The sequence below is a fragment of the Sinohyriopsis cumingii genome, chromosome 7 (assembly GCF_028554795.1).
Source record: "Sinohyriopsis cumingii isolate HCF-2022 chromosome 7, ASM2855479v2, whole genome shotgun sequence".
In the NCBI taxonomy this organism is placed as follows: domain Eukaryota; kingdom Metazoa; phylum Mollusca; class Bivalvia; order Unionida; family Unionidae; genus Sinohyriopsis; species Sinohyriopsis cumingii.
Window position 1 is genome coordinate 43,049,430 of NC_142967.1, and position 21,622 is coordinate 43,071,051.

At 33.9% G+C, this 21,622-nt stretch overlaps 1 protein-coding gene across 2 annotated transcripts in view; it reads left to right on the forward strand.

Annotated features, from left to right (window-relative positions):
• The window catches only part of LOC149795109 (uncharacterized), a 281,949-nt gene that overhangs the window by 185,701 nt on the left and 74,626 nt on the right, over positions 1–21,622 (forward strand). For both annotated transcript variants that reach the window (XM_089964814.1, XM_089964815.1), the window contains exons 19-22: positions 8,164–8,650; positions 13,739–14,650; positions 20,831–21,118; positions 21,471–21,542. In XM_089964814.1, coding sequence (XP_089820940.1) covers positions 8,164–8,650; positions 13,739–14,650; positions 20,831–21,118; positions 21,471–21,542 — 1,759 coding nt within the window. The remainder of the gene's footprint in view (positions 1–8,163; positions 8,651–13,738; positions 14,651–20,830; positions 21,119–21,470; positions 21,543–21,622) is intronic.

A 21,622-nucleotide genomic window follows, 5' to 3' on the forward strand; every position in this document is an offset into this window, starting at 1 on the left:
TAGACATCACTATAAACTGCCACACTGCAGACGTCATAGTGAGATGACTGAAAAATTGTTACAGCTATGTTAAATACAACACACATACACACAACCATACCAGGGCAGATGAACAAGTAGGTCTATTGACTTGTCTGGTGCACCACTTCCATTCAGTTGAGTAATATAATGAATCAGGGCAGTTTTGCCTTGCCCACAGTTGTTTGCATGACGCACAAGTCATTTCATACCATAATTATATAACTTAGGATTTTAATTTGAATTCAATGAATAATTTGAAAGAAATGACAATTTCACCAATTTTAGTATAATTTTTTCACATCTCTATCATCAATTCAATAATTGTTCAGTCAAAATAATGTTTCCTGACATAGAAATCACAAAAAATTTCTCAAGCAGATGGACAAAAAACTACTCAGTGTTACCATGCTTTTGGTCTTCGTTAGATTAGTATAATGAAGTTGAAGACATGTTCCACAATGAAAAATTCACCATTGTGATTATAATTCCTCTCTCTTTTGAAGTCAAAATTCCTGATCAAATTTTTCAGATCCCCAGATTTATGCTTGGCTAAGTTCTCTGTTCTGTCACATTCATGTGCAGGACAAGAATTCTATGGGCATTTTATGGTTCAAGATAAAGAGTGAAGGACCTAGACAAACTTTTTGTTTTATGATAGTTTTGTTAGCATGGCTCTCCTTTCTTGACACTTGTTGAATTTGATCATTCCTTTCAAGTGTAAGTTTGATTTTCATTGTACTGGGTATCTCAAGATTGTATTGGCCATCTCAAGATTTATGCTTTGTTCAGTTTGTATTTAAGATTTGCAAACCTTACGAAGCACCTTATCCAAATGTATGTCTATGTAATGCTGTCATTAGTGCTTGGTAACTCTCTGTCTGTACCATGTTTTAATCCTATTTGGTACATTAACTGTCGTATCAAATGGTATTAAAGAGCATCCTTTGTTTTCCAAAAGTGAAAAGCCTGTAAGTCAACCTTGTCCATTTGTATCCCCTCTCCCATATATACTATGGAGCAATATAGCTATCACTGTCTGTCTGTCTGTAAACATTTTTATTTGTGGAGTATCATTCTCAAACTGTTATATGTACAGTATTTCTATGAAACTTGGTACACACGCTGGACTAGTAATCCAGTTGTACATATTACCATTCATATTTTTTCAGTTTCAGTTATTATTTTCAATTATTATTGTTTTTTGTCCATATTTCTGTCACTCCATCTATCCATTGTTCATACTTCCTTTTTCATTGCATAATTCTCAAGACATTCTAGGTATTGCTTTGAAACTTTGATGTATTAAATGGGCTAGTGGTCCAGATTGGTACATTTGTTGGTCTAGTGGTCCAAGTTGATAAACATATTCGACTAGTGGTCCAAGTTGATAAACATATTGGTCTAGTGGTCCAAGTTGATAAACATATTGGACTAGTAGTCCAAGTTGATAAACATATTGGACTAGAGGTCCAAGTTGATAAACATATTGGACTAGTGGTCCAGATTGGTACATGTGTTGGAATAGTGGTCCAAGTTGATAAGCATATTGGACTAGTGGTCCAAGTTGATAAACATATTGGACTAGTTGTCCAGATTGGTATATGTTTTGGACTAGTGGTCCAGGTTGATCAACATATTGGACAAGTGGTCCAGACTGGCACACATTTAGGACTAGTGGTCCAGGTTGTTCAACATATTGGACAAGTGAATCATTAATACACATATTTGATTACTGGTCAAGACTGGTATATATATATATATATATATATATATATATATATATATATATATATATATATATATATATATATATATATATATATATATATATATATATATATATATATATATATATATATATTGGACTAGTGGACCAGATTGGTACATGTATTGGACCAGTGGTCAAAATATGTGCATGTATATTTTTATTCAGAATTTTTCATTTCCATTATTTTTATGGTTTTATTCATTTTCCTTTCCATCAGTTCATTATCCACACTCATGTTCTCATGCAAAACTCATCTACTGTTAAAGATATAGCTAGGAAAGTTGATACATATACTGGACCAGTCATCTACATATACCTTTTTCTTTTGACAATCCTTTGGTTTCAGCATCACTATAAGGTCATGGGTTCGATCCCCGACCGAATCATACCAAAGACTTACAAAAATGGTACTAACAGCTGCCTCGCTTGGCGCTCAGCTTTAAGAGGTTAGTGTTAGGACTGGTTCACCTGGTGTCAGGATAATGTGATTGTGTGGTACATCATGCTACATGTCTGCGGCATGATGCCCCAGTGCTGGACATCACTATAAACTGTCACACAGCCAACATCGTAGCGATATGACTGAAAAATTGTTAAAGTTATGTTTAAAAAATCCAAATCCACTGTGAAGAGAGCTTATCAATCCCTCACAGAGAGGAAACATTCTTTCATGAGAATTAAGTCCCTTGAGGTTATGTCATTCTTTCATGAGAATTAAGTCCCTTGAAGTTATGTCATTCTTTCATGAGAATTAAGTCCCTTGAAGTTATGTCATTCTTTCATGAGAATTAAGGCCCTTGAGGTTATGTCATTCTTTCATGAGAATTAAGGCCCTTGAGGTTATGTCATTCTTTCATGAGAATTAAGGCCCTTGAGGTTATGTCATTCTTTCATGAGAATTAAGGCCCTTGAGGTTATGTCTCTTGCTGCATCCGGGCTATTTGAATCACTCCTCATTGGATTATGATGTTGGCACAGATTTCATGGAGTTATATTTATTTGCATAAGGTTGGCAGAGGTTTCATAAGCTGTATTTAATTGCAAGAGATTTGGTTGAATGTGTCTAACATACCAAATGTTGCATTAACACAGTTTTGGTTTTCAATTGAAACACATGTATGCATCAAATGTATAATCATATGTTTTTCAACACAATTTCATGGAATAATGTCCCTGTTTGACACGGAACCTAGTCCTTCACTTGTATCATGATTTTCTATCTGCTCAGTAACTTGAACACTGCCATTATGTTGCATCTGAATATTATTTCTGCCAAATTCAAATACTTATGCACCAAAACCAGATTTGCTGAGGCCTGGGTAATGTTTGATTGTCACAATATTCAGACAGAGTTATGGACCTTGTTTTTGACTTGTGCTCTTTAATTGCATTATACATGTATTAGCAGGGGGCATATGTGTGACATTTATAGATTTCTAGGTCTTTTTTTTAAATATATCTCATTTATATCTAAAACATTTGTCCTGAATATAACTACTTCCTCAATGATAATTGAAAGTGTAGTTATTGGATAATATCTATCATGAAATAATTCAGTGTTAGATTGTACAACATAGTCAGCTATGTCCAAATTTCCAGTTAAATAGAATAATATTCCATGTAGGCAACAGTGCATAAAGTAACTAGACTGGGAAAATTTGAAGAAAAATCTTTGAGTTTCATAAGCCTGTATACACTGTATGCTTTTAAGTCTGTCTCAAGCAATTCATTGTATTATTTAACATCCAGGGGACTAAGTGGTGGCAATTCCCCTTGTTTTATGCTGGATCAATAATTCATCAGGAAGCTAAGAACATTGTTTGAAATGATTGTTATTTCTTATGAGACCGATTAGGGAATTAGCTAAGATGTATATTGATTTGTTATTAGACGAACATGATTCCATTCCTCTTGTTCATTTCTGACTGCTGACGTGCTGTAGTTGAAAAAGTAACAGTAATAGTGATGTAATGGTGTATACCTTCCACTCTTGATGTGATATGGCTGTGAAGAGTGTTAGTTGTATTGACTAAAACATTCATTTTCTGAGGTTTATTCCAGTCACATTAATAACAATTTTTTTAGAAGTGTTCAGCATTGGATAGTGTTTCAATTTTGTGTGCAGCAGACCGTCACCTTAAACAATAACAACATGCACAAGTCCCCAATACATAATATCAGGCAGAGTGATGGACAAGTCCCCAATACATAATAAATGTATCAGGCAGAGTGATGTAAAGTCCCCAACATACAATATTAGGCAGAGTGTTGGACATGTCCCCGATACACAATATTTGGCAGAGTGATGGACAAATCCCCAATACACAAAATCACAGGCATCTTACTATGTGATCTTAAGTCCTAAACATCTTACAGTGAGATCAAACCACGAGATCAAATTTCACGTACATTGAAAAAATACAAAGTAGCCACAAAAAATCATAAAATTGGGGATTAGATTATATGAAAAGTGTTTGAGTTTTGCAAAGAATTTTTTTTAATGTACATTTTTTTAAATAGAATAACAGCAGAGTTCATTTGCCATACAATGGCTGTTGATGTCAAAATAAATCTAATAGATTTGTCAGCTCTGTGAAACAGATGACTGTGACCAAATGAAATGGATCACCAACATTGTTTACACTATGAATGTATCACAGTCATTTGTAACCCCTGATGGTTACACTATGCAATTATCATGATTATTTGTAACCCCTGATGGTTACACTATGCAATTATCACAGTTATTTGCAACCCCTGAATGGTTACACTATGGAATTATGACAGTTATTTCCAATCCCTGATGGTTACACAATGCAATTATCACAGTTATAGTAACCCCTGATGATTAGACTATGCAATTATTTCAAAGAGTTATAGCCCTTGATGTTTACACTGTATGATAACTGTTACAAACAGCTGTGAATCCTGATTCAAAAAGGAGGACCACATGGAGTTGAAGGGATCAGATCTTTGGTAGTGATAACACATCGGCACATAATTCTGATTAAGCATGATGAGTTTTAAAAAAGATGATGAGTTAGCTTTGTTATCCTCCCTATGCATTAAGATCTTATAAAATACAAGTTACTTTTTGTTTCTCATATTGAGTTAAAGAATAGCTGGTTGCTGGTTCAATTCTGGGAAGAATATATCAGTGCCAAGACATTGGATTGTCTATATCTCATGGTTATGACATTGGATTGTCTATATATCAGTGTTATGGCATTGGGTTGTATTTATGTCAGTATTATGACATTGGATTGTCTATATTTCGTGGTTAAGATATTGGATTGTCTATATCTCAGTATTATTACATTAGATTGTCTGTATCTCAGTGTTATGACATTGGATTGTCTATATCTCAGTGTTAAGACATTGTCAGTAACTCAGCATTGTCTATATCTCAGTGTTATTACATTGGATTGTCTATATCTTAGTGTTATGACATTGGATTGTCTATATCTTAGTGTTATGACATTGGATTGTCTATATCTCAGTGTTATTACATTGGATTGTCTGTATCTCAGTGTTGTTATGTTGGATTGTCTATATCTTAGTGTTATGACATTGGATTGTCTATAGCTCAGTGTTATGACACTTGATTGTCTATATCTCAGTGTTAAGACATTGTCAATAACACAGCATTTAAAGGGTTGGTAGGAAACAGACCACCAAACTCTTTTCAAAAACTATATTGAAAAGTTTAAATTGGTGTTTTAAAAAAAAGGTTGGATTAATTTGAAGAAATATAATCTGTTTCTTTTTTCTGAAAGCTGACCCAGTTTTCATATAACATTCTTAATGATGGGTATTATTGAATGCCATGGCACTAGATAAATGAATCATAACAGACAGCATGCATCAAATTTCAGTTGATGACAATGCATCATGGAAATAGTGAGCTGTCCCTTATAGTAGTCTCTGAATGATTAAGTTAATGTTCGTTAGGAATTATATAAAATTTATTCCCAGTAAAATATGTTAGGTGATACTGATATCGGTGATAAAAATCATAGTGAGGGATTTGCCCTTAATCATTCATTTAATACATCTAGTGCAGTTCAAAACCATTTTAAACATCAGTCATCTGTTGTAAGTTTTCACAAAAAGGGTCTCATTCTATATTATTGAATTTAATTTCATGTACTGTGTATATATATATATATATATATATATATATATATATATATATATATATATATATATATATATATATATATATATATATATATATATATATATATATATATATATTTACACACACACATACATACATACATACATACATTAGTTACACCTGTTCTAGTTGCACTATTACTGCACACTAACATTATGAGCATCATGTAAAATACAAAATCTGTTCTTGCTTCCTTGAATGAGAACTTTTCTCCTAAGCATTACCTGGTTGGATCTTGAGTTCTGGCCACCAAAAAGTACTATAGTATTCATTTAGTATTCATATAGTATACCATTCAGTATTCATAGAACTAATTCAGTATGCATATAGTATACATTCAGTATTCATAATATTCATTCAGTATTCATATAGTATAACATTCAGTATTCATAGTACTCATTCAGTATTCATATAGTATAGATTCAGTATTCATTCAGTGTTCATATTGTATACCATTGAATATTCATAGTATTCATTCCATATTCATATAGTATACCATTCAGTATTCATATTGCTCATTCAGTATTCATATATTATACATTCAATATTCATAGTATTCATCCAGTATTCATATAGTATACCATTTAGTATTCAATATAGTTTACCATTAGTATAGTCACCATAAAGTGCTATCTTATTCATTCAGTATTCATATAGTATACCATTAGTATAGTCACCATAAAGTGTTATAGTATTCATTCAGTATTCATATAGTATACCATTCAGTATAGTCACCATAAAGTTATAGTATTCATTCCATATTTATATAGTATACCATTCAGTATAGTCACCATAAAGTTATAGTATTCATTCAGTATTCATATAGTATACCATTCAGTATAGTCACCATAAATTGCTATAGTATTCATATAGTATACCATTCAGTATAGTCACCATAAAGTGTTAAAGTATTCATTCAGTATTCATATAGTATACCATTCAGTATAGTCACCATAAATTGCTATAGTATTCATATAGTATACTATTCAGTATAATCTTCATAAAGTGCTATATTATTCATTCAGTATTCATATAGTATACCATTCAGTATTCATAGTACTCATTCATTATTCTTATATTATACATTCAATATTCATAGTATTCATCCAGTATTCATATAGTATACTATTCAGTATAATCTTCATAAAGTGCTTTATTATTCATTCAGTATTCATATAGTATACCATTCAGTATTCATAGTACTCATTCATTATTCTTATAGTATACATTCAGTATTCATAGCATGTATTCAGTATTCATATAATATACCATTCAGTATAGCGACCATAAAGTGCTGTAGGAGAACAGTTCCATTTGGTGAAGACAATAATACATCTAGGTCAAGCTATGACATTAAAGTGATAATGGCAATTATGAACCTGGAAAACTAATGGAACAATGCATTTGCAATTCAAAGAGTGAATTATGTTGCAAAAGAAATATAAACAAATATGAATGTCTGTACTTGTAGTGAAATAACAATTTCATTTAATTAACTGTGTTTAAATATTGACCATCCAGAAAAGGACAGTGGACAATGATAGTTTTTTCACTCAAGCTAATATATATATATAACACTCTGACCAAAGAATTTAATTCACTATATTGTCAATTGGTTGGTCCTGTGGTAAGCATAACAAATTGTTACAGAGAAGTACCAGGTTTGAATCCCACATTATATTTTTTTCTTTTCCTGAATTGGGAAAGAAAAATAAATTACTGCTGATATTTTCTGTGCACAAAACACAGCTGAAGATGAACAGTACACCACCTACATTACTGAAGGTATCTTCATCCTTATGTTCATTACTTTAGGTAGTTGACAGATTAGATAATAAATTTTAAAAAAGACAATTTGCATGTTCCTATTGAATAACATATTTAATTGAGTGGTTCATTTGTCTCTTTGCCTCTCATGAAAATAGTTTGTTTTCAAACACTTGATGAAATATGTCCATTATTTAATCATAACAGAAAATATATGTCATCAGTAATCGAGATACACATAGATCTATTAATCCACATTTGTTTTAAGAAATATTATTTATTTCTTCTGGGTCTGTGACAACAGGTGCCCACTGTTATAATTAGGTAACTAGTATTTAGCCGAAGAAAATGTTCTGCTTATTTGATGAAATACATGTACATATAGTCGATGTACAATTGTCATTATTTACTTTGATTATTATTACAGGACATCTTCAAGAAACAGCAATGAGAGCTTTGATTTAATAGACACAGCAGCATATGGAGAAAATGTTGCATCCAACAGTGGATCAAAGGTCCAGAGAAATAATGAAGCCATTCTGTGGCGGAAACTAGAGTCTCCTATAACACCTCTCTACTTAGCAGACATCAGTTCTTTCTCCTCCCCAACAGTTGGATCCCCAGCAATAGACAGCGATAGTGGCAGTAAATTTATTTATCCTGATAGATACCCATCGAAGGAAGGAGATCTTAATTTGGAGACAGCGTCCTCAATTATTCCCGAAAAGTTTGACACAGAGACCTTGCTGGGAACAATACATACCCTGCAGACTACTGTGAGGACCTTGAGAGAGAAAGTGAACCTTTTGGAAAGTCAGAGAAACCAGGAAGCAGCCATGATGGATAAACCAGAGGATGTACTGAAACAGAGGATTCGGGAGTTGGAGAAATTAGAGAAGCACCTGAAACAGCAGGTTAGTTGAACATCATGATGAATTGTTTCAGTTTAAAATCTTTTTGGGCTGCAGAGACTTTACTTTTTCCATGGGGTGAAGCACCTAATGGCTTGCATGACACCTTATGGATTTCATGCTAGTCCATCCAATGCTTCAAGCTGAGAGTAAAATAATTGCATCTGTGACTAAAAAATTTGCTTTTTTGAATGACAAATGTCAGCTGTTCCTTGTTTAGTGACCATATGAATCATATTGTGGTACCTAGGAAGTGACAGGTGTATGCATTTATAAAAAAAAATGTAACTATTATTAATGAAGGTAAAGGCATGTTTTTCCACGAGTTTAAGGCTAGACAGTACATGTATGCAGATTAACATACATACTCGCTTATGAGACAAACTGCAAACTGCACAGAACCAGATCTGCCATCACATTATGTGCTGGCAGATCTGGGTCTGTGCAATTTGTTAGGAGTAATCAGTAGAACAAACAGCATAGACCCTGGTCTGCAGGTGCATTATACTATGGCAGATCAGGATCTTTGTTCTTTGCAATTTTACTTGATTTATAAGTGAGTATAGATGGTATATAACAGCAAGTAGTGCCTAATGTTCAAGCAGATGAGAATTGTTGACATGTCTATTCGACAGATCTATATAATGTTAAAAAAGCCTGTTATGATTTTTTTTATTACTGGTAGATTTTTAAAAAATGCGGCTTATGGATTGATGATGTCTTTACAGCTATGTCAGCCAAGAGTGTACTACAAGTAATAATACAGGGCTGTTCACATCAGCCAAGAGTGAACTACAAGTAATGATACAGGGTTGTTCATGACTGCCAAGAGTGTATTACAAGTAGTAATACAGGGCTGTTCATGTCAACCAAGAATGTACTACAAGTAATAATACAGGGCTGTTCACATCAGCCAAGAGTGAACTACAAGTAATAATACAGGGTTGTTCATGTCTGCCAAGAGTGTACTACAAGTAGTAATACAGGGCTGTTCATGTCAGCCAAGAATGTACTACAAGTAATAATACAGGGCTGTTTGTGTGAGCCAAGAGTGTACTATAAGTAGTAATACAAGGCTGTTCCTGTCAGCTAATACAGGGCTGTTCATGTGAACTAGGAATGTACAACAAGTAGTAATACAGGACTGTTCCTGTTAGCCAAGAATGTACTATAAGTAATAATATATAGATCTTCGTGTGAGCCAGAAATGTACAACAAGTAGTAATACTGGGCTGTTTGTGTGAGCCAAGAGTGTACTATAAGTAGTAATACAAGGCTGTTCCTGTCAGCTAATACAGGGCTGTTCATGTGAACTAGGAATGTACAACAAGTAGTAATACAGGACTGTTCATGTTAGCCAAGAATGTACTATAAGTAATAATATATAGATCTTCATGTGAGCCAGAAATGTACAACAAGTAGTAATACTGGGCTGTTTGTGTGAGCCAAGAGTGTACTATAAGTAGTAATACAAGGCTGTTCCTGTCAGCTAATACAGGGCTGTTCATGTGAACTAGGAATGTACAACAAGTAGTAATACAGGACTGTTCATGTTAGCCAAGAATGTACTATAAGTAATAATATATAGATCTTCGTGTGAGCCAGAAATGTACAACAAGTAGTAATACTGGGCTGTTTGTGTCAGCCAAGAGTGAACTACAAATAATACAGGGCTGTTCATGTCAGCCAGGAGTGTACTACAAGTTGTAATACAGGGCTGTTCATGTCAGCCAAGAGTGTACTACTGAGTGGTCAGTGAATTATCAAATTGTAGTTCCAATGGCTTACAGACAGGAAATACTTAGTTTGACCCATATAACTCCTTTTTCTGGTCATTTAGGGATTAATAAGACTTATCACAAGATCTTTACTCGCTTCTATTGGGCACAAATCAAAAGTGATGTTGGTAAATACTGTAGATCTTGTCATACCTGTCAAATGGTAGGAAAACCAAATCAGAAAATTCCCAAGGCTCATCTACAACCTATTCCTGCCTTTGACGAACCATTTAGTAGAATTATGGTAGATTGTGTTGGTCCCTTACCTAAGACCAAGCCAGGTAACCAATATTTGTTGATCATTATATGTACGTCAACAAGGTTTCCAGAGGCAATTCTTTTGAGAAATATTAAAACTTTGATAAAGTCTTTTACTCAATTTGGCCTTCCCAAATCTGTCCAATCTGTTCAAGGGTCTAATTTTAGGTCTGGAACTCTCCAGCCTACTATGCTTGAATTTGGCATCCCACAATTCAAGATAAAAGTGAAGTTATGGTTTGACAGAACTACAGTGGAGAGAACTTTTGAGTCTGGACCACTGGAGAGAACTTTTGAGTCAGGTAATAGAGTTCTGTCTCCATTGTTCATTCTTCAAAATTTTCTTCAGTTAAGATATTATGGCCCTTACAAGGTTAAGAAGAAAATGAATGACTTAATAATATTAGTGCTGTTGATGCAAGTGGCACTGGGGTTGGAGTAGTTTTGATTAAAGAAGATGAAAATGGTATTAGTCATCCAACATTTTGAAGTTTACATTAGTTCAGCTCCTTCTTTGAGTATTGTATTTAGTGACCACAACCCCCTTACTTTCATCAGCAAGATGAAAAATAAAAATCAAAGACTGCTAAGGTGGAGTTCATTGTAACAGGATTTTGATATCGATATCAGGCACATCAAGGGGAAAGATAATTTAATAGCAGATGCAATTTCCCAGAAATGTATTTTTCATGTACACTTTATATAATTTATAAGAGTTCATTTTAACCTCATGTATAATTAATCTTTGATAAAAAGAAAGCTTTATCATACAAATCTTTCTTTTTCTTTATGGGGGAAGTGTTATGTATATTTGATTTAATTTATATTTGATTTAATTTATATTTGATTTAACTTATATTTGATTTAATTTAAATGTTTATAAGTTTTAAAATCTTTTTATTTTTAGTTTCATTACATGCTAAAGTAATGTAATTTAGTTTACTAAGATTTGATATTTTCCAGAAAATTCAGTTTGATCTGACTCTTTTTATAAACATCTAATAATAGAAACACTGTTTCTATTTTTGACTCAGTTTCCGACTTTGATTCAGAAGTCAATGAGACAAGTAAACAACTTTCTATTTTTATTTTATTCTCGAAGTAAAATGATTGTTTGTTATCAGGGTCATACTGGGAAGACATGATTTTATATGTAAACAGCCTCAATTTTGCAATTCTGGGTTTTCCGAAATTGCACAGTAGTCAGGTTTTATACTGATGTCTGTAGAGATATTTCTCAGTTGGGCTTTTACACTGGAAAGTGTGTGTTTGTGACCAGTTGGAGTTGTACTTTAATATTTTTTCAAATTATTTGGATTCTAAAAGATTAAATCTTTTTCCTGGAAATATTTGACTGCTCAAACAGAATTTTGGACAAAGACATTTATTTAAATTTTGTTTGGAATTCAAACACTGGAATATTATTTTCAGTGGTTCACAAAGAACTGTAAACACATCAGCATTATACTGACTACAGTATATGACATCACCTTCCATTTTGGATTTTTCATTGGGACTTGAACTTGAATTCATTAAAACATTTAATTACTAGGACTTCTAAAATTTAACTTGTGGATTATTATTGGATTATTTGTGGATTTGATTTTGTTAAAACTGTAAGTTCTTTTTTTTGTTTTTACATTGTTTTTCCAGGGAAATAAATTATTTGTTACATTTTTCAAAGCTTGTTGTTTTCACTCTTTCTTTTGTTACTGTTTATTAGAGCCTAAGCACATAACAGAAGAATTGTACAACAAGAAACAATACAGGTGTGTTTATATAAACCAAATTGTGATATATATTTCAAGTGTAATTGGGTTTATTCTACACTATACCACAAGTATTAGGGTACAGTGATCCCCATCTTATAAGGCCACCCCATGTGTAAGACAATTGTGACCTTAATAACAAGGTAATATATGATGTGGACTACAAAATAGTGTTAACATATAGATGGAACATCTGGCCTTATAAAGGAGGCAGTCTTTATTGAGATGAGGAATACTATTTTTTAAAATAATTGGTTTTCAACAGTCATACTTAAATCAGAGATTTTTTTAATTAAAAATCACAGCTGTAACTGAATTTTAAGCCAATGGAATGGAATTCATATAGAATTCCTTACTTACCTGATATAAGGTAGTGCTTTATATAGAGGGGCATAATAGTGAGTGATCACTGTAGTATTCTCATGGTATTATCTCCAAAATACAGAGAGAACCACTTTAGTGAGATGTTAACCATTAACCTTTCCGTTCTGGACACGGAGACAGTCAAAGTTGGCAGTTATGTCCCTTGAGGTAGATGCCGATTCTAAACCATTTTGTATGTCCAAAAATTTCCCTTCGGCTATGCAATCCTAATGAAACCTTAAGTATTGAATCTGGATCTTGGATAGTAACATGCATAGGAATAAAATATGGGACACTACAATATGCAAACACTTTATATTAAAAATAATCCTGAAAATACAAAATTTCAAAATTTAGTGAAAACATTTTGGTTTTAGAAAATGTTATACTTATTTATATTTATGGGAACATAATTTTATCAGTCAGTTTTGAGAATTTTATTGGCTGAAATTATCTACTTAATATACTTCAATTATGTATAGCCCATTAATTATACATGATGACAACCCTTTTTGTTTTTGAATGATTTGGATCCAGACAGCAAAAGACTTTAATAATTTATGTCATAATTTTGAAGTGTTGGTTGTATATTAAGGTAACCACTCTGGTGGCCTAGTGGTTAGAGCATCTGCATTGAATGCAGGAGGTCATGGGTTCAAACCCTGGCCACGTCATAACAGAGACTTATAAAATTGATACTAACAGCTTCCTCACTAGATGCTCAGCATTAAGAGGTTAATGTTAGGACTGGTCAGCCTGGTGTCCAGATAATGTGACTGGGTGGGACATCATGCGACATGACTGCGATTTGAATTTTTTTAAAAGCTACATTAAAAGTCCAAATGACACACACACACACAGAGCATATTAGGGTAACTTTAATAATTTTGCTCTGCCTGACAGTTATTCCATTTTCTCAATAGGTTCTTGACTTGGAGAATGACAGAGAGGAACTTCATAACATTGCCCGGAAAGACAAAAGCATTATCCATGATCAAAATGTTAAGATTCGGGAACTGCAGCTGTCAGAAAAAAATATGAAAGAGCAGCTCAACAGGTTTGAGCAGAATGAAAATGCATTATATTGTAAAGTTGATGAGCTTGAGAATGAAGTTATGAAGCTCCAGGACAGGATTAAAGAACTGGAAATTCTGGAGAGTCGATTGAAAGAGTTGGTGAAAAAATATCGACTCGATGAACAGATTCTTGTTGCAAAGTCTTCCAAATTAGAGTCTTCCGTTCAAGAGATGAATGTTAAAACAGAGACCATTGTACAGAAGGTTCAAAATTTGGAAACTGAAAAGTCGGCATTTTCAGAGAGGTCAGAATATTTGCATATGAGAGTGAAAGAAATGGAAAACGCTGAGTCTGATTTGGTGCAGAAATTGAAAAGTCATGAAAATATGGAACATAGTTTACAAACTAGGATCTCTGAATTGGAGGTGTTTGCAGCAAATGCACAAGCTAGAGTTATGGAACTTGAAGGTTATAATAACAAATTGACTCAGCAGCTTCATCAAGCCATGGAAGATAACTCTTCTTTCATGCATCATATAGCACAGTTGCAGTACACGGCCAATGATTTAGAGAGAGAAGTGCTAATTTTACGAGAGTCAGAAAAAAGACTTAAAGACGAATTGGAAAGTTTAACAAAACACGAACAGAACTTGCAACATACTTTACACGAGTTCCAAATAAAAGCAATAGAATCAGCAGGACGGATTGATGAATTTGAGAAAAGGGATGTACTTTTAAAGGAGAGATTAAGTAAATTACAGAGAAATGAAAACACACTTAAGTACAGGATTCAGGAACTGGAGTATAATTCTGGACAGGTTAGTATATTTTTTTATTAAAAATTCACATAATTACATTAAATAGTTTCAGTGAAATCGATTTCCTGAACATATCAACTGATTATCATCAAGTTTTAAATTTAGATCTTTGTTCATCAAGAAGAATCAATTAATAAAAGGGTCAGATATCAATACTTAAGGCTAACAAGCATGATTATCATATTAGGGCACCAAACTCTGAGATTTGACAAAATATTCTGAGATATTTGAGTAATTATAGGATTGTTGATCATTTAATGATTGGTCATAACTTGGTGGTAACAAGGACAGTTGATAACATGGATCATTCATTGTATAACATTTGATCGTAGAATGTTTAAACATAGGCTGTTTGTTTAACATAGAATGTTTGATAATAGGATGTTTCAACAAAGCATGTTTGATCATAGGATGTTTGAACATAGGATGTTTGATCATGGGATGTTTGAACATAAGATGTTTGATCATGCTATATTTGAACATAGGATGTTTGATCATGGGATGTTTGAACACAGGATGTTTGATCATAGGATGTTTGAACAAAGGATGTTTGAACATAGGATGTTTGATCATGGGATGTTTGAACACAGGATGTTTGATCATGGGATGTTTGAACACAGGATGTTTGATCATAGGATGTTTGATCATAGGATGTTTGAACACAGGATGTTTGATCATAGGATGTTTGAACATAGGATGTTTGATCATAGGATGTTTGAACATAGCATGTTTGATCATAGGATGTTTAAACATAGGATGTTTGATCATGGGATGTTTGAACACAGGATGTTTGATCATAGGATGTCTGAACATAGGATGTTTGAACACAGGATGTTTGATCATAGGATGTTTGAAGATAGGATGTTTGATCATAGGATGTTTGATCATAGGATGTTTGAACATAGGATGTTTGATCATAGGATGTTTAAACATAGGATGTTTGATCATGGGATGTTTGAACACAGGATGTTTGATCATAGGATGTTTGAACATAGGATGTTTGAACACAGGATGTTTGATCATAGGATGTTTGAAGATAGGATGTTTGATCATAGGATGTTTGAACATAGAATGTTTGATCATAGGATGTTTGAACACAGGATGTTTGATCATAGGATGTTTGAACATAGGATGTTTGATCATAGGATGTTGGAACATAGGATGTTTGATCATGGGATGTTTGAACACAGGATGTTTGATCATAGGATGTTTGATCATAGGATGTTTGATCATGGGATGTTTGAACACAGGATGTTTGATCATGGAATGTTTGAACACAGGATGTTTGATCATATGATGTTTGATCATAGGATATTTGAACATAGGATGTTTGATCATATAATGTTTGAACATAGTATGTTTGATCATAGGATGTTTGATCATGGGATTTTGAACACAGGATGTTTGATCATAGGATGTTTGATCATAGGATGTTTGAACATAGGATGTTTGATCATAGGATGTTTGAACATAGGATGTTTGATCATAGGATGTTTGAACATAGTATGTTTGATCATGGGATGTTTGAACATAGGATGTTTGATCATAGGATGTTTGAACACAGGATGTTTGAACACAGGATGTTTGATCATAGGATCATAGGATGTTTGATCATAGGATATTTTAACATAGGATGTTTGATCATAGGATGTTTGATCACAGGATGTTTGATCATAGGATGTTTGATCATAGGATGTTGGAACATAGGATGTTTGATCATAGGATGTTTGAACATAGTATGTTTGATCATAGGATGTTTGAACATCGGATGTTTGATCATAGGATGTTTGCTCATAGGATGTTTGAACACAGGATGTTTGATCATAGGATCATAGGATGTTTGAAGATAGGATGTTTGAACATAGGATGTTTGATCATAGGATGTTTGATCACAGGATGTTTGATCATAGGATGTTTGAACATAGGATGTTTGATCATAGGATGTTTGAACAAAGGATGTTTGAACATAGGATGTTTGATCATGGGATGTTTGAACACAGGATGTTTGGTCATAGGATGTTTGAACATAGGATGTTTGATCATAGGATGTTTGATCATAGGATATTTGAACATAGGATGTTTGATCATAGGATGTTTGAACACAGGATGTTTGATCATAGGATGTTTGGACAGGATGTTTGATCATGGGATGTTTGAACAGAGGATGTTTGATCATAGGATGTTTGAACACAGGATGTTTGATCATAGGTATGGTTAATTAAGTCATTGATTAAACTGCTTCTTATCATACAGGATGGATAATTAATAAACAACAACAAACTATTTGCTGATATTTGTATATTTATTAAACATAGATGTTATTTAGCATGCATAAATAATGAGACATTTTAATAATAATCTTTATACTTCAGTCACTATATATGTGATAAAAAAAGGTAATGCATTGCAGATATTTTAGTACATTGGCTTGACCATAAACCAACATGGCTGTACTACATTTAACTATCGTGCAGCACTCAGTATTTCTTAGTGAGACAGTTGTTCTACGCTGGTCACTCCTTTATTTTATTTCTGTTGAGGTTATATGTATGTACTGATGCAAAATGCAACCATATGACCTTTGCATTCACTTGTATTCACCTTTACAACCATATGACCTTTGCATTCACTTGTATTCACCTTTACAACCATATGACCTTTGCATTCACTTGTATTCACCTTTACAACCATATGACCTTTGCATTCACTTGTATTCACCTTTACAACCATATGACCTTTGCATTCACTTGTATTCACCTTTACAACCATATGACCTTTGCATTCACTTGTATTCACCTTTACAATATGTTAGTAAGTTGCAGCTGTGTGGAATATACAAAAAAAATCAGAATGTGTGGATTATGAAGAACAAATCAGGTTTTGTGGAATATGAACAAATTGGGTTTTTTTGAATATGAAGAACAAATCAGGTTGTATGGAATATGAAGAACAAATCAGGTTGTGTGGAATGTGAAGAACAAATCAGGTTGTGTGGAATGTGAAGAACAAATCAGGTTGTGTGGAATGTGAAGAACAAATCAGGTTGTGTGGAATGTGAAGAATAAATCAGGTTGTGTGGAATGTGAAGAACAAATCAGGTTGTGTGGAATGTGAAGAACAAATCAGGTTGTGTGGAATGTGAAGAACAAATCAGGTTGTGTGGCATGTGAAGAACAAATCAGGTTGTGTGGAATGTGAAGAACAAATCAGGTTGTGTGGAATGTGAAGAACAAATCAGGTTGTGTGGAATGTGAAGAACAAATCAGGTTGTGTGGAATGTGAAAAACAAATCAGGTTGTGTGGAATATGAAGAACAAATCAGGCTGTGTGGAATGTGAAGAACAAATCAGGTTGTGTGGAATGTGAAGAACAAATCAGGTTGTGTGGAATGTGAAGAACAAATCAGGTTGTGTGGAATGTGAAGAACAAATCAGGTTGTGTGGAATGTGAAGAACAAATCAGGTTGTGTGGAATGTGAAGAACAAATCAGGTTGTGTGGAATGTGAAGAACAAATCAGGTTGTGTGGAATGTGAAGAACAAATCAGGTTGTGTGGAATGTGAAAAACAAATCAGGTTGTGTGGAATATGAAGAACAAATCAGGCTGTGTGGAATGTGAAGAACAAATCAGGTTGTGTGGAATGTGAAGAACAAATCAGGTTGTGTGGAATGTGAAGAACAAATCAGGTTGTGTGGAATGTGAAGAACAAATCAGGTTGTGTGGAATGTGAAGAATAAATCAGGTTGTGTGGAATGTGAAGAACAAATCAGGTTGTGTGGAATGTGAAGAACAAATCAGGTTGTGTGGAATGTGAAGAACAAATCAGGTTGTGTGGAATGTGAAGAACAAATCAGGTTGTGTGGAATGTGAAGAACAAATCAGGTTGTGTGGAATGTGAAGAACAAATCAGGTTGTGTGGAATGTGAAGAACAAATCAGGTTGTGTGGAATGTGCAAAACAAATCAGGTTGTGTGGAATATGAAGAACAAATCAGGCTGTGTGGAATATGAAGAACAAATCAGGTTGTGTGGAATGTGAAGAACAAATCAGGTTGTGTGGAATGTGAAGAACAAATCAGGCTGTGTGGAATATGAAGAACAAATCAGGTTGTGTGGAATGTGAAGAACAAATCAGGTTGTGTGGAATATGAAGAACAAATCAGGTTGTGTGGAATGTGAAGAACAAATCAGGTTGTGTGGAATATGAAGAACAAATCAGGTTGTGTGGAATGTGAAGAACAAATCAGGTTGTATGGAATATGAAGAACAAATCAGGTTGTGTGGAATGTGAAGAACAAATCAGGTTGTGTGGAATGTGAAGAACAAATCAGGTTGTGTGGAATGTGAAGAACAAATCAGGTTGTGTGGAATGTGAAGAACAAATCAGGTTGTGTGGAATATGAAGAACAAATCAGGTTGTGTGGAATGAAGAACAAATCATTTCATGTGGAATATACAAAGATTAAAACTGAGATGATGTTTAATATATTCGGTCAGCAAGCGTGCATCAGATTATCAAAACACATGTTTATACAGAAAAAGTATTAGTATAACAAATCTCACATTGTTTGAGAAATTGATCTCATGCAGTGAAACTGAGATGGTCCAAACGTTTGGTGAGATTTTTTTCCTCTCTGAGATATTACAGGGTATGAGTGGACGTGGTGAAGGACCACATTATTCGCACATTTTGGGATCTGTACTGCAGTCTCTAAACCTTTTTTTTTTTTATGATGATGAGCGATTGATCTTTACTTTAAAGAAAGGCATTTAAAAATGTCATCTTAGTTAACTATCAGAAGCAGCCGCCTATTTCAAGAGACCAAAGTGACCCCAAAATGCTCACAGATAATTGCTCATAGATACTTCTCCAATGTTTACCAAAATTTATAAACATTTAATTGATTAAAGCTCAAAGTTTTCCTGATCTGCACATTAGGTTCACACCTGACCGCTAGTTATGCTAAGCAGTTGACAACATGGATGCCTTATCTTCCTTAACTTGTAATGGTTTCATTGATGTACATCATTTACCATCTTTATGACAGGATTCAGTTTGTGAGACATGTCTTTGTTGAATAAATCCAACAGCTAAGGTCAAACATCCTTGGGATTGTTTTGATACTGCGTTCTTTTTTTCAGTTACATGTAAAGCACACAAAAAACCCATAGATAATGAAAATGGACATATTGCATGGATATGTGTCTTGGATAACATCACATGTACAATGTACATGTCCATCTATAAAATTAATGATTTTTGTAAATGTTTACAGACAGTAAACAGAACTATGCCATGTAAATATTGCAGCATTTTAAATAGAGGATCATATCTGCAAGTAGCTTGGTAAGATGGGTGGTAGCATAATAAAGGCCCTTTAAGGCAAGTATGACCATATAGTCAATAGAAGTGCCCTTCAAGGCAGGTATGACCAAATTGTCAGTAGAAGTGCCATTTAGGGCAGATTTGAAGATACAGTCAAAAGAAGTGCCCTTAAAACAGGTTTGACCATACAATCAATAGAACTGTCCCTTAAGACAGGTTTCATCATATAGTCAATAGATATGCCCTTTAAGACAGGTTTGACCATATAGTCAATATCAGTACCCTTTAAGGCATGTTTGATCATATAATCAATAGAAGTGCCCTTTAAGGAATGTTTGATCATATAAAAGTGCCTGTTAAAGCAGGTTTGACCAAATGGTCAATAGGAAAGTGCCTTTTAAGACATTTTGACCATATATTCAATAGAAGTGTCCTTTAAGGCAGGTTTGACCATATAGTCAATAGAAGTGTCCTTTAAGGCAGGTTTGACGATAAAGTCAACAGAAGTGCCCCTTAAGACAGGTTTGACCATATAGTCAGTAGAAGTGCCCCTTAAGACAGGTTTGACCAAATAACCAATAGAAGTACCCCTTAAGACAGGTTTGACCATATAGTTAATAGAAGTGTCCTTTAAGGCAGGTTTGACCATATAGTCAATAGAAGTGCCCTTTAATGCAGGTTTGATCATATAAATAATAGAAGTACCCTTTTAAGGCAGGGTAGTGCCCTTTAAGACAGGTTCAACCTTATAGTCAGTAGATGTGCCCCTTAAGGCAGGTTTGACCATATGGTCAATAGAAGTGATCTTTAAGGAAGGTTTGACCACATAGTAAAATTATTTACTTCATTTTCCAGGGACCTGTGGAGCTGACAGCTGTCCAGAAAGAAAAGCTGCCACGGAAGTTGGAGGACTGTCAGCGACGGATCATTGCACTGCAAGTTCAAAACAATGAGCTGCAGTCACAGCTACAACAATACCAGAGTGTTTCGGTAAACAGAGCCTTGGTGCAAATTCCTGCTAAGGAATACAGGCTGCTGCAGGCGAAAGCCAGTTTGCTGGAGCAGACAGAATTTCATGTGGATGAAACTGAGCAGCTAAATACACACCTGCGGCAGACAGTGCAGCAGCTTAGAGAGGGAAAAGTAAGTCCATTTTGTTTTAGGAAATCCTCATAAATAGATATTCTTATGAATAAATTGTGCATATGAAATTATATAGGATTTTTATGTTTGAAAACAATATTTATATGGCACAAGTATATTGGTTTATCTACCATGATGGAAGAAAAAAAAATGGGTACCTGGTCATCCCTATTTTAACAGATAATTGAAAATAACAAAAAATCATGTTTTGCACTTCAAGTTTGGAGTTATAACAATTCACTAACATCAACTGATAAAATATGACATTAAGTGGTTTCAAGATTGTTAACTTCTTATTCATTCCTTAAGGTTTTTTATATGAACTACTACAGAACTTATTGTAACATTGCAGGATATATCGGGGCATGAGGTAGAACTAGAAGTCCTGAGGAAGCGTCTTGAACAGTCTAATCAGACAATCAAGGTCAGTTGATCTTATTCCTACAGTGTACCAATAAAAACTTGACTTGCCATTTCTGTATTGTGTATTGACAGAATGTTTGC